Source organism: Akebia trifoliata, unplaced genomic scaffold (assembly GCF_017979445.1).
Source record: "Akebia trifoliata isolate Shusen 1 unplaced genomic scaffold, ASM1797944v1 Contig00608_ERROPOS3031104, whole genome shotgun sequence".
In the NCBI taxonomy this organism is placed as follows: domain Eukaryota; kingdom Viridiplantae; phylum Streptophyta; class Magnoliopsida; order Ranunculales; family Lardizabalaceae; genus Akebia; species Akebia trifoliata.
The window spans coordinates 849,799-862,970 of NW_028237131.1; the positions used below are offsets into that span (position 1 = coordinate 849,799).

Genomic DNA, 13,172 nt, shown 5'->3' on the forward strand with positions numbered 1-13,172 from the left:
TTGTTATTGGATTTGAATTTTAAAATGAAGATCCGATATAAAACCCCAATCCGATACTTATCGAATCAGTTCTGGATCTGATCCGATCCTTATGAGATTGGTACAAAATTGACCTGATCCATTTACAGCCCTCGAATCAGGTAACATAGATTTGAACTATTTGTCAAAAAATTGACTCGACCGAGTTCGATCCCATTAAGCGATTCAAATTACAGTCGGTGTTACCGTTCCGATCCTAAAAACCAGACAAATTTTGAAGTTTTGGAAGTCTCGTTCAATTAAAATTTTAAAAAGCTCTAAAACATTTGCAGAACTTCAATGGCGTTAAACAGACTCAAAGAGACTCTAAAACCTTGCACCACTATCTCATCTTCTTCCTCATCTAACTCACAACCCTCGATTTCCCAAGATTTCCAACAAACACCCCTTCAAAGAAAACCCCCAAAGTCTTCTCTTTCTCAACAGCTCCAACGCCTGCAAGACCCTCTCTTTCCCCCCCAAAATCTTCAACCAAAACCACATGAACAAGAAGGAAAAGAAGATAGAGAAGAAGAAGATAAGGACCCAATTCATCTCCTTGGCCGTAGACGCGAACCCGTCTCTTCCCATTTTCAATTTGATCCCACAGGACCCTTTGAGCCCATGATCCTCTCTTCACTGGGTGAGACACCTATAGTACAGGTATTTCTATATGAATTACAATGATGCAACTGGAATCTTATTAATTTGTTTGATTTGGTGATTTTAGTCTACAATGCACCTCATTTTTCTGTGGAATTAAGAGATAATTAGTGTAATTTGGTTAATTTTTGCTGTAAATGTGTGAAATTAACTTATGGGTACTCGTGATATTACTTCCACATGATTACTTTTTGGTTAAATATTAGTTGTAGATTTGTTAATTAGAGATAAATTGGGTTAGCTTGTACTTGTGGGAGTAACTTTGAGGAACCCAAACATGGGGTGAAGGGAAAAAGCATTCGTGAGGGGAAATTAATCAATGGGTAGTCATGATATTACTTCCTCGTGATTGCATTTTGGTTGAATATTAGTTGTAGATTTGTTAACCAGTGATAAAATGGGTTATCTTGCACTTGTTGGAGTAATTTTGAGGAACACAAAAGCGGGACGAAGGGAAAAAAACACATGCTTGGGGGAATGTTGAAACTCTTTATGATGATAAAATGGAGCACTTTAACTCTTTAAGAAATAGTAGTATACCACTTGGTGTTTCCTCTCACAGGATGAGTACCTGTCTTAGATTATGTTCACTTTGTTTTAACTTTGCCTGAGAAAATGTTTGATTAATTGCCGAAAGAGAATCCTTTCTCTATGCTTTTTTCCCTAGCTTGAAGCTGACCGTGTTGCAAAATATTGCAAGGGAAAACATTTGCAAATGCAAATGATTTATTGTTACCCATCAAGGACTTAAGTCAAATTTCATTTTGAAACATGTTTTTAACATATCATTTTTTTTTCGAAACTATCCGTGGTGAGGCCCACTGTTAACATGATATCCCAAACAATTTATTATGAATTAATGGTAATTTAACTAAGACTAGTTTTGAGAAATTCTCAGAAACCATACCCATACAACAACATTTTTTTTTAAATTTTTTTAGACTTTAGAGCGCATATTCTTTAGCATCTTAACTATTTTTGGTCAAATGTTACATAGGCATTTAGTTAAGGGTTGTGTCATATCTATTTCATGCACTCATTTCACTAATCCTCTTTTAATTAATTTTTTGGCTGCAATCATCTTGAGTATTTGTTGGAAAGTTTCTTCTGTTCGTGAATTATGAGATTTTCTTTGGGGGTTGATATGAATACTACTTTTGTAGGTCCCTGCATCTATCAATTGTCGATTACTTGAACATCAAAGAGAGGGAGTGAGATTCTTATATGGTTTGTACAAGGACAACGTAGGAGGTGTTCTTGGAGATGACATGTAAGTATACTGCATTTTCAGTGATCTTATGAAAACTTGTTTTTTTTTTTCGGTTGGCGATCTTATGAAAACTTACAAGCGTTTCTTTTGCCAATATTGTTAACATAAACTTGCAAATCAACCTTCGCCTATTATTGAATTTTTATTAATCAATAAATGTGGAAAACAAGATCCACTCTAGAATCTAGCATTCATGAAGTTAAATTGTTAAATGTTGCCATTTCACCCTCTTACAACTGAAATAGAGACAGAAACAAGTATATATTCTCCATGAACTCTCCTGAGGAGTAGGTGGATGCTGCCTACCAAGGCTAGAGATATTCGTTCTACTCGATTACTAATGTCAATCACAGTTTGATGGTTTAAGTCCATGGATAGGTGATAAGAGGATTTACCAGGCAACACAGAATGAGAAAAGACTTTCCATGCATTCACCAGATGATGCATGAGTGGGGTCATTCCTTCTTTGACGCGAAGAAGGTGCTTTGGAGTATTCTTCCCTTTGCGATTTGTTGGGGAATTTGGAAGGAACATAATGGTCGGTGCTTCAAGGAGAAGAAGTCATGGTGTCTGAGTTGTTTTTGTCTATTCTTAGTTGTGTGTTCTTCTGGTGCAAGGTGTTCAAACTTCAGAGAGTTTAGAGGTATCTTCTTTGAGGATTTTGTAGGGAGGTGGGAGAAGGTGTGTAGAATTGCTCTCGGGTAGTTGGTTTTCTCTATTGGTTTTTTCTTTTGTCTTTGCTTGTATCCTTTTCGTTGGTCATCTCAACCACGTTTGAAATAAAATTTTCTGCACTTTTCCAAAAAAAAAAAAAAAAAAAGAAGGGGATGGTGCATGAAGCATTGCAGAAGATAACCAAAGTTTAAGCATTTTCTTAAAAATAAAAAAAATAAATTAAAAAAGTTGAAGCGTTTTCTTGGCAGGATTGATGCAAAGTTTCTGTAACCTAAGGAATGTTTTAACGTTAGCATCCTGCAATAGGTGATGCCAATCTAGAGTTTTGGACTGTAGATTTCTTGGATTGGTGAAATATAGTTATTTTCTTTTCAATCCTAAGTACCCATATTTTTATCCTTCATGATGTTCATATCAAGTTTATTCATTCTGTTTTAACCTAGAACAGGGGTTTGGGGAAAACCATCCAAACAATTGCATTCTGGCTGCTGTGGTTGGTAATGATGCTGTGCATGGTTCCTCTGAGATTTTAAAGAGGGACCAAATGGGAAAGAAGGGTCCTGTATTGATCGTTTGCCCGACTTCTGTCATTCATAATTGGGAAGATGAATTTTCTAAATGGGCAAATTTTAGTGTTTCTGTTTATCATGGACCGAATCGTGACCTGATTCTCGAGAAATTAGAGACACGTGGCATTGACATACTTATAACCAGTTTCGATACGTTCAGAATTCAAGGTACAACCCTATCAGAGATTCAATGGGATGTTGTGATAGTTGACGAGGCACACCGACTAAAGAATGAAAAATCAAAACTCTATGAAGCCTGTTTAAGAATTAAAACCAGAAAACGCTTTGGTCTCACCGGAACAGTAATGCAGAATAAAATTTTGGAATTGTTCAACCTGTTTGATTGGGTTTCACCCGGATCCCTAGGGACGCGGGAACATTTCAGAGATTTCTATGATGAGCCTCTCAAGCATGGTCAAAGGTTTAGCGCTCCAGAAAGATTCATACAGGTTGCCGAAGAGCGCAAGAAGCACCTCGTAGAAGTTCTTCGTAGGTATCTGTTAAGGAGAACCAAAGAGGAGACTATTGGGCATCTTTTGATGGGAAAGGAAGATAATGTCGTGTTTTGCGCAATGAGTGAGTTGCAAAAGCGAGCGTACAGAAGGATGTTACAGTTACCCGATGTCCAATGTCTTATAAAGAAGGATCTCCCATGTAGCTGTGGAAGCCCTCTAACACAAGTGGAGTGTTGTAACAGAATCATACCAAATGGAATCATTTGGTCGTATCTTCATAGAGATAACCCGGATGGTTGTGAGTCATGCCCCTTCTGTCTTGTTCTTCCTTGCCTTGTCAAGCTTCAACAGGTAACTTAGTTTTTGCAATTATTATTATTATTGAGAGCTGCTATTGCTATTGGCACCCTGACTTTTACATGTTATACCCCAATTTCTTAAATGATTTATTACACCCTAATTAAAGATTAAAACACACCATTCAAACATTTAAAAAATATTTCATGTTATTGCTTCAAAATTACAAAGCATTATAACAAATTCAAACAACTTCAGCAGTTGTTTACATTACAATTAGGATTAGGCTCATATAAAATCCTAATTCTAACAAATAAAAATATAAACAAAAGAGGGAGAGAGTTTCTATTGGCACCCCAACTTTTACTTATTCTGAACCATTGACTTATTTTTTATTCTTTTAATTGGGGTGTAATAAGTAAAAGTTGGGGAGTGCCAATTGCAGCGCTCTTATTATTTTGTTGTTTTGGTTATTATTATTTTCATTATTATTATTACTATTATTTGTAGTTGTTTCTATTGATGATGATGATGTGGTGGTTTATAAACCAGATAAGCAATCACCTGGAGTTGATTAAGCCAAATCCTAAGGACGACAAAGAGAAGCAAAAAAAGGATGCAGAATTTGCCTCTGTTGTTTTTGGTACTGATATTGATTTGGTTGGGGGCAGTACTCAGAGTGAGAGTTTCATGGGCCTTAGTGATGTTGAGCATTGTGGGAAGATGCGAGCATTAGAAAGGTTAATGTTGTCATGGGTCTCACAGGGTGACAAAATCCTTCTATTCAGCTATTCTGTCAGGTAATTCTCATTAGACCAATGCACGTGTTTACATTCTGAATCCATAATCATCGTATAATAATAACAATGCAGTTGATCCACCTTTCTCTGTCTCAAGAAAATAAAAAAAAAAAAAAAAACTTGGGTCCCGTTTTTATACAGATGGCCTTGAATGGGTCCACAACCCCACAGAGATGTAAAATGACATACATCAAATGTAGTCAGAAAAGATATGTAGACATATGCCTTTATTGGAGATATGGCTCAGGATAGAGTTGAATGGAAAAATGGGATTCATGTTGTCAACCCAATAATTAAGATATGATATTCATGACGATGATAATGATGAATGTTTGAGAAGTATCAGCTTCATAAAATCTATGCATGCCAGAGGGACCTTTGGTTTTTATCTATTTTCAATGGAGTATGTGGACCAAATTTAGGTCTGCCATTTGCGCACGGCAAAGGAGCATTATTTCACTACATGGCTTTCTATGGCCAATGAATGAAACAAGAGTTGGAGAGTTGTTATTTTTCAGAGCTATGTTTTTTAATCAGTCTTTACCTTCCCTATGTTGTTTTTCAGTTTATTGTGCATGCAAGATTTAAAATCTGGGGTCGTAAATGAACACAGGAAGAATTTGGCTAGGGTTGCTATTTTCCTTATATATACATATTCTTTTATTGTATGCAAGATTTTGAATTTTGCTCTAGTTTAGTGCCTCAGTAAGATAACTAAATGACTTTCCAAGCAAAATGGTATTACACATTGGAGAATAACAATATGCTTCGATGCTGATTAATTCCAAGACACATTACAAAAAAATAAAAATAAAAATGCTTAATTCAGATACGTTTGGTGTTAGTGAAGTAATATGAGTTATTTTATTTTATTTTATATAAAATGTATAACATAAATACAAGTTTGTAATTAATAAGTTTTCCAGTATGAGATGATACACTCCCCTAGTGCCTATGTACCATCTCTTTACTTTACCAGATGAGATATCTTGGTCGGGTCATTCCAAGATGTACAATACTTTCAAACATGTATGTGTGCCATTATCTGCTGCAAGCTAGCAAGAGTTTTTTCTAAGCAGTACTTTTGCTTTGATATTCTAGTAAAAGAAATAACAATGAATACAGTTTTCAACTTGTTAAGCAAGTCAGGGAGAGGCTCTTCATTTGATTGAGTTAATGGTTGTCAAGAGTTAGTCTCAAAATTTGTTAGAATCTTCACATCTTGCAAGCCAAATGGATCGTAAACCATTTTTCTTTTACCATTTATTTGCTTCCTATCTAAGAAAGCTTCTATTGCCACACCAATTTTTACTAATGCCACCCCAAAATGTATGCTAATTCTTGGGTGATTTACACATGAATTGGGGTGGCATTAGCAAAAGTTGGCGTGGCAGTAGAATCTCTCCTATTTAATTGCAAACTGACCATAAATTATTACCTAGCCTTAACTATGTTAAATACATATTTGCCATGCTATGAGGCAACCCATCAACTTGGATTTTTTTTTTTTTTTTTTTTTCTGTTATCTCTTTGTTCCACACATGAAGTTGAACTGATGTCATCAGGATGCTGGACATACTGGAAAAGTTTCTCATACGAAAAGGTTATTGCTTCTCTAGACTTGATGGTTCAACCCCAACAACTCCCGACAGTCCCTTGTTGACGATTTCAACTCAAGTCCAAGCAAACAGGTAAACTTTAAAAAATTAACTTTTTGATGTAAACGTAATAGTGAAAATTCATCGATCCAATTGTTGGTTGGATGCATTTCTTGTCTTAGGTGTTCCTCATATCTACACGGGCTGGTGGGCTGGGTCTGAATCTTGTTAGTGCAAATCGTGTTGTAATATTTGATCCCAATTGGAATCCTGCCCAAGATTTACAAGCCCAGGACAGGTCATTTCGTTATGGGCAGAGACGACATGTTGTAGTTTTTCGTCTTCTTGCTGCCGGTTCCCTCGAGGAGCTCATATATTCACGTCAGTTGTATAAACAGCAGCTATCGAACATTGCTGTATCTGGCAAAATGGAAAGACGGTATTTTGAAGGTGTCCAAGTAAGAACCCTTGATTTTCTTAGTTTTCAACCTGTGTTGATTAGTTATATTTGTATACGAGAATTATGTTTCCATGCATAATGACAAAATTCTGCGATTTTTTTAAAATATCAAGATTTTAAAAATTGTCAATTAAAATCACGATTTCTTCAAAAAATTGCCAAGTTTTTTACGAAATCTCTGATTTTTCAAAAAATCATGATTAATTGTGATGTAATCAATGTTTTTTTTGTTGAAAAAATCACCTATTATTTTTATTTTTAGCATTTTTTAGTGTTATTTTATCACTTAATATATGAAATATATACATTCATCTTACTTTAAAAAAATATTTTTATTTTTTAATTTATCCACTGTTTTCCCACTATCAACTTTTACCGAATTGTTTCTCGTCACTATGTTTCTATGGCATTCTCTTTGCACACTTTTCAATATAGTAACTTCTTACAGGACTGCAAAGAATTTCAAGGTGAGCTTTTTGGAATAAGCAATCTATTTCGTGATTTGTCCGACAAGCTTTTTACGAGTGAGATCATTGAATTGAATGAAAAACGGGAACAAAATGACGGGCATCATAATGATAAAAAAGCAGTTCCGGCCAAAGTTGGGAAATGTGTCGTTTCTTCAAAAGAAGAAAATGAAGCTCTTATATCAGGGTCCAAAGGCAGAAAACCTGATTTTTTGGATATTGCTTCGACAAATAAACCAATGCTTAAAGACTTGGGTAAGCTTTTATTATTAATACATGTTTTATATCTAACATATGAAACAATCTACACATCTAATTCTTTTATTCTTGTTCCATAAAGCTTTATTTGTTTTTAGGGGAGTGATAGGTGTTCATTTAAGCATGATCTTTAAAATAGCTTTTGGATTACATTCATCCTAGTTTTTTTAATTTTTAATATTTGAAATTTTTATAAGACCATATTGCTTTACTCAAATGTTTAGAAGTTGGCACACCAAACATCCATTGACACCATGACACTTGACACCCATGCCATGTGTCTAGATGTCAGTTTGTATCCGATCTCATTCTCAAACTATAGCGTTCTTACGTATTCAAGAATGCTGCATAAGTGAATATAAAACCTACAGAAAAGGTGGCTAATCCAACCAATCTTGTTTAGTCTCTCCCGAAACAATCTTCCCTGAATTTCTATGGGCAGTGTTAGAAACCAAATGATTGTTCCGTAGGATAACATTATTTACTCTAATCTTCACCAATATCCCCACGGCTTGGTCAAGAAGGAACCCTTTTGTCTCTAATGCAACAACGATTGCATTAGGAACATTAATTGTTCCAATTATTGTTTATGTTTCTTCCAGCAAATACTCTCTACTACTGATTTTGTATATAAAATCCTATTTCTACTTTCCTTGAATCTCACACGATGAGGTCGAAATGGTTGGAAGTTTACTTTGATTTCTCATCTAACTGTAATCAATTTTGCAGGCATTGTATATGCTCATCGTAACGAAGATGTTGTCAACTATGGACCTGGGCATCAAGCAAAGAAAGATGCAAGCGTTTCCAATAAAGATGGCGCAAAGCCACAGTGTCGTCCCTCTTTAGGTAAAAGGTGTGCAGATGAAACCCCAAGAGTCAATGAGAAAGAAGCTTCGTCGTCCAAACGACACAAGAAGAGTCAATACAGCCTCCTTGCTCAGTTTATGGGCATGGGGGAGGTTCAGTTTAGTAAATGGCTACTATCTACATCAAATTCGGAACGAGAAAAGGTTCTTCGAGACTACAAGAAGCACAAGGAGAAGATTCAACAAAATGGTTGAAGGGAAACTAGACGATCAACTTTGATCGATTTCTGTATATATCTTGTAAGCATACATAGGGTGTGTACCCAAATAAGGTGTCAGTCTTAAACATAGTATTGTATCATAGAAGATTTTCGAGTATAGTAATTTTTATTTCTCCATATAGTGTGTAAATCAATCGTTTGTTCTCGCAAATGTGAGCTTAATCTTTTCATACGTACCTACTCATTGCTGCCTTCACTAACTTGAAGATCGTAGCCAACCGGATCTCTAAAAGCTGCATATCCTGCAATTCAAAGTTCATAGTTTATGTACGAATTACAAAAAATAAAAAATCAACTCAACAAAAAGATGCAGTTTGGCTTTGTTTGGTCATGTGCGGAAAATCCCTTTAAAGGGAAATTGCATTCCAAAAGAAAAGGATCATGAAAATTGGATTTTCTAAGAGAATTTCTCTTTGATTGTGGGCGTGTTTGATTTTAGGGAAAATATTGTCTGGCAAATCCTTTACTATTGTTTGAGGACATCATGGAAAATCATTTTATATTAGTTGAAGGGCATAGAAAAACAACAGAAAAACATATTATTTTAATCAGACTTTTATAATAACTATAATACAATCATGATAAAATCCTTCAAAATTGCATGATTTTTTTGCGAATTTTTTTAAAAGCATAACCTTTTATTAAATGGGATTTAAAAAAATGTGCATTTAACATACAAACATTGAGGATACATAAAAATGCAATATTTAGGTAATTCAATAATTTCAAACAAGTCCCTCTTTTATAAATAATTATACTTAAATTTAATTTTATAAATATAATTATTTTAATATTTTAATAATAAAAAATAATTAAATAATATAATTTTTTTCATATATTTTTTTTTTTTCGTTATGTCCATTAGATTAGACCAATTCGAATTGTGTATCTTGAATTTTCAAAAATTTCACTGATTTTTCTTTATTAATCAAAATACCTCATAAGTTCTAAATTTCTTAATAAAATTAATATTCTTGTAACTTATCCTACTAAATCTAGATTTAAGTATGCTAACAATCTAATTTATGTTTTTTTAATCCTTTTGAACTCAATAATAATGTCTATTTGACAAATGAAATTTCCTATAAAAATTTTAGTTTTATCTATTTTGGCTAAATGTTTTAATTCTTTGATCATAATTATGATAAAGTTTTCCGAGTTGTATATTTTATTTGTCAAATTCTCTTTCTAAAACTTCCTTATTTGAGATCGAAAATATTACGATTTATTTTTAATATATATTTTTAAATTTAATAGGAAAGTAAGTCAATATAATTGACTTTATTTCTCGATATATGTAATAACCACCAGGGGATTGCTGAGATGATAAGAGTGATTAGGTGTGCTTTCCAAGTCACACCTTCAATTCTCTACATGCCCCTCCACATGAAAGTGTCTATATTTACTTGCTGTCACGTCCAAGGTGATTGGTACATGTGGCCCGGCAAAGTAAAAAATGTATGGAAATGTAAAAGTTTCCAATTTTTTTATATATATTTCTTTTTAATTAATCGTGACAAATCGTTTCCCTAAGGGGTGAGGATGAGAAAAGACTTTTGCTTAAAGCGGCAAATTTGATAGACGAGGCAAGTCCTTTTCTCCGCCTTTTTAAATTTATTTCGTTGTCAAACACAAAAAAAAATATCTATTTTTCATGGCAAATCATTTGGCACAGAACTTACTGTGTAATCCAACACTCACATCCCTCTAGATTATATGGAAAAACTTAGATTAAAAAAAAAATTTATGTTGATCCAAGGTTTTGTAACTCCAAAATGTAAAATCAAGATTTAATGGTGTAAAATAATCTAATATTATTTTTCTTCCGAAATTAATTGAATTTTGTCCACCATGCCCTGTGGTATCAGATTTTGTTCTTAGATGGCACAAAGTGAACTCAACGACCCTAATATCATCAACTACAGACAAAGGTGTAAGGCCAGACTTACTGTTAGCAATCTATAGCACTAAGTATAGAGACGTATAGGTTGCCAATTTGTTAGGTATTTCCTTTTAGCTTAAAGCGGCAAATTTTAATAGACGAGGCAAATCCTTTTGTTGGCCTTTTTAAATTTATTACTTCGTTGTTAAACACTGAAAAATAGTTATTTTCCACGTCAAATCATTTGCTACATAATTTACCTTGTAATCAAACACTCCCACATCCCTCTAGGTTTTATGAAAAAACTTAGATAATTTTTTTCATTATTTATGTTATCTAAAGTTTTTCGATGATTTTTTTTCCTAAAGTTCATAGAATTTTGTCCATTATGCATTGTGGCATCAAATCATGCTTTTTGATATCAAAAGGTGAATCAATGACCTTAATATCATTAACGACAGAAATAGGTGTAAGTAGGGGTGGCAACGGGTCGGGTCAGGTTGGGTTTATTCATGTTGTGTTGACGTAAGGGTATTATGAAAATTTATCAAATCCAAACTTAACACGTAGACATGAGATGTTCATCATAAAACTTCAATATTATATTATTTGGAGTCGTCACTATTCTTTTTTGAAAATAGATGTGAATGGATATCCAAAATGATGTTATCATTATAGTGACTCTCATATATATAAAAAATTGCATGAGTTACTTAGAGGTCCGATTAAATGATGAAAAAGGTGTTAAGCACCCCATCATTTCCACCAAATGTGGTTTATCTTGAAACTTGAACAATTTTTTTTAAAAAATTTGATAATATAAAAAATGCATAAAAATACATATTTAGAAGTGGTGTGTATAATATGTGAAAATATTCTCTTAGAAAATGATTTTGATGTCAATGTAATATTTGGAACATCTTATAGAAATGATGACTTATCTTAGTAAGGGTCATTTTGCCTAATACATTTTGTCAATATTAAGAATTAAACACTGCATACCTCTAGCTTTTAAATAAATAACTTATTATGAAAATTATTTTTTATTTCCTAAATTAAAGCTTAACATTTTATTAATTTAAAAATATCTTAAAATACCATTTATATTTTATAGAATTTGATAAAAAAAAAAATATTTATGAAAAGGTTATAAGAAATTCTAGAAAAAAAAATGAGTAATTTAAAAAATTCTTAAGAAATTGTTAATATATTTAAAATTACACGTTAATAATAGAATAACTAAACATGTCTAAACGGGTTAGATAGGTTGACACCTAGAACCCAAATCCAACCTATTTAATAATCATGTTAGATGGGTTGACACTATTATGATTCAAACCCACTAACTTCGTGTCGATTTCGAGTCGTATTCACGGGTCATGTAGAGATTGCCACACCTAGATGTAAGGCTAGACTTACTCTCAACAACCTACAACGATAATTACAATGTAACGTGCAACATTCAAAATATATGTATAGGGACATACAAGTTTCCAAAAGTTTTTTTTTGTATTTCTTTTTAATTAACCATGACAAATCTTTTTCTTTCGAGATGAGGTTGAAAAAATATTTTTCGTTTGAAGTGGCAAATTTGATGGACGAGGCAAATCCTTTTCTCTCCGTATTTTCAAATTTATTTCGTTGTCAAACACCGAAAATAGTTGTTTTTCTTAACAAATCATTTTCCCCATAAATTACCATGTAATCAAATACACCCTTAAATCCATTGTTTGTTCGCGTAGGAAAATGAAAACATTTTCCAATGCTTTTTTTTCAATTTCACTTCGTATCTTCATATCCTTGGAGATGGGACTAGTCCTTATGGTCCCACATCTTGACCTTATAAAAAAATTTCAACGTGTAATAAAATAAATTAAGAGGCCATCTAGTTTTGAACATACAATTAGAGGCAACAAACTCATGTTAGTTTTAGCGTTGAGCCAACCCCCTCAAGGACAGAGTAGCAAAGTTCAGATTCGATAATTATTTGATGGAGTTTCAAATCAATTAATTTGGATAAATTTGAAAAAATTCAATAAATAAAATCAAAATTTTGGAGATTATTCAAAATATATTTTTGGATTTCTTACTAAAATCATAATTTTAAACCTCTTTAAAATCCTATCTTCTTCTTGATGTTTGAATTTTGAAGGTGAATGGTAAAAATGTTATCATGTTCCATGATTAATTGAGAATCATCGATTAATTCGTCGATCTAATTGGATAACCCTTAATTAAGAGAATTTTACGAATATTTTCAAATAATCATAAAAAAAATTGTGACTACGGATACATTTTCCAATGTTATTATTTATGGTTTTTAATAATGTCTATTATTCTTTAATTATTCAATAAATGGGTCTCACACAATACAAGGACGAATTCTTAAAAGGATAGGGTTAAAGGCACCCCAATTCTTGTTAAGGGCACCTCACTCCATAGCCAAATTTTGTTTTTGTTTTATATGAGTTAAAATTATCCGAATGAATTGATTTTTGTTCAGATGATCTGTCACAAAAAATCAGCTCACTCGAAACTTCTAATTACTATAAGACATCAATTTTGGTTATGGTTTGGAGTGCCATTAGTAATAATTGGGGTGCCTTTAATACTAACCTAGTGGAAAGAGAGGGAAAAACTTAAATTTCGCACCGGTCTAGCACGTGAGAT

General features: G+C 33.1%; 1 protein-coding gene across 1 annotated transcript; it reads left to right on the forward strand.

Annotated features, from left to right (window-relative positions):
• The first annotated feature begins 266 nt into the window (after positions 1-266).
• SWI2 (switch 2) lies at positions 267-8,737 on the forward strand. The gene is given in 10 exon segments (XM_086430662.1): positions 267-681; positions 1,845-1,951; positions 3,075-3,106; positions 3,109-4,001; positions 4,500-4,747; positions 6,313-6,389; positions 6,392-6,438; positions 6,528-6,803; positions 7,254-7,527; positions 8,260-8,737. Coding segments are annotated over 10 exon segments (2,652 nt in total). The 5' UTR covers positions 267-318; the 3' UTR covers positions 8,595-8,737.
• The last annotated feature ends 4,435 nt before the right edge of the window (positions 8,738-13,172 follow it).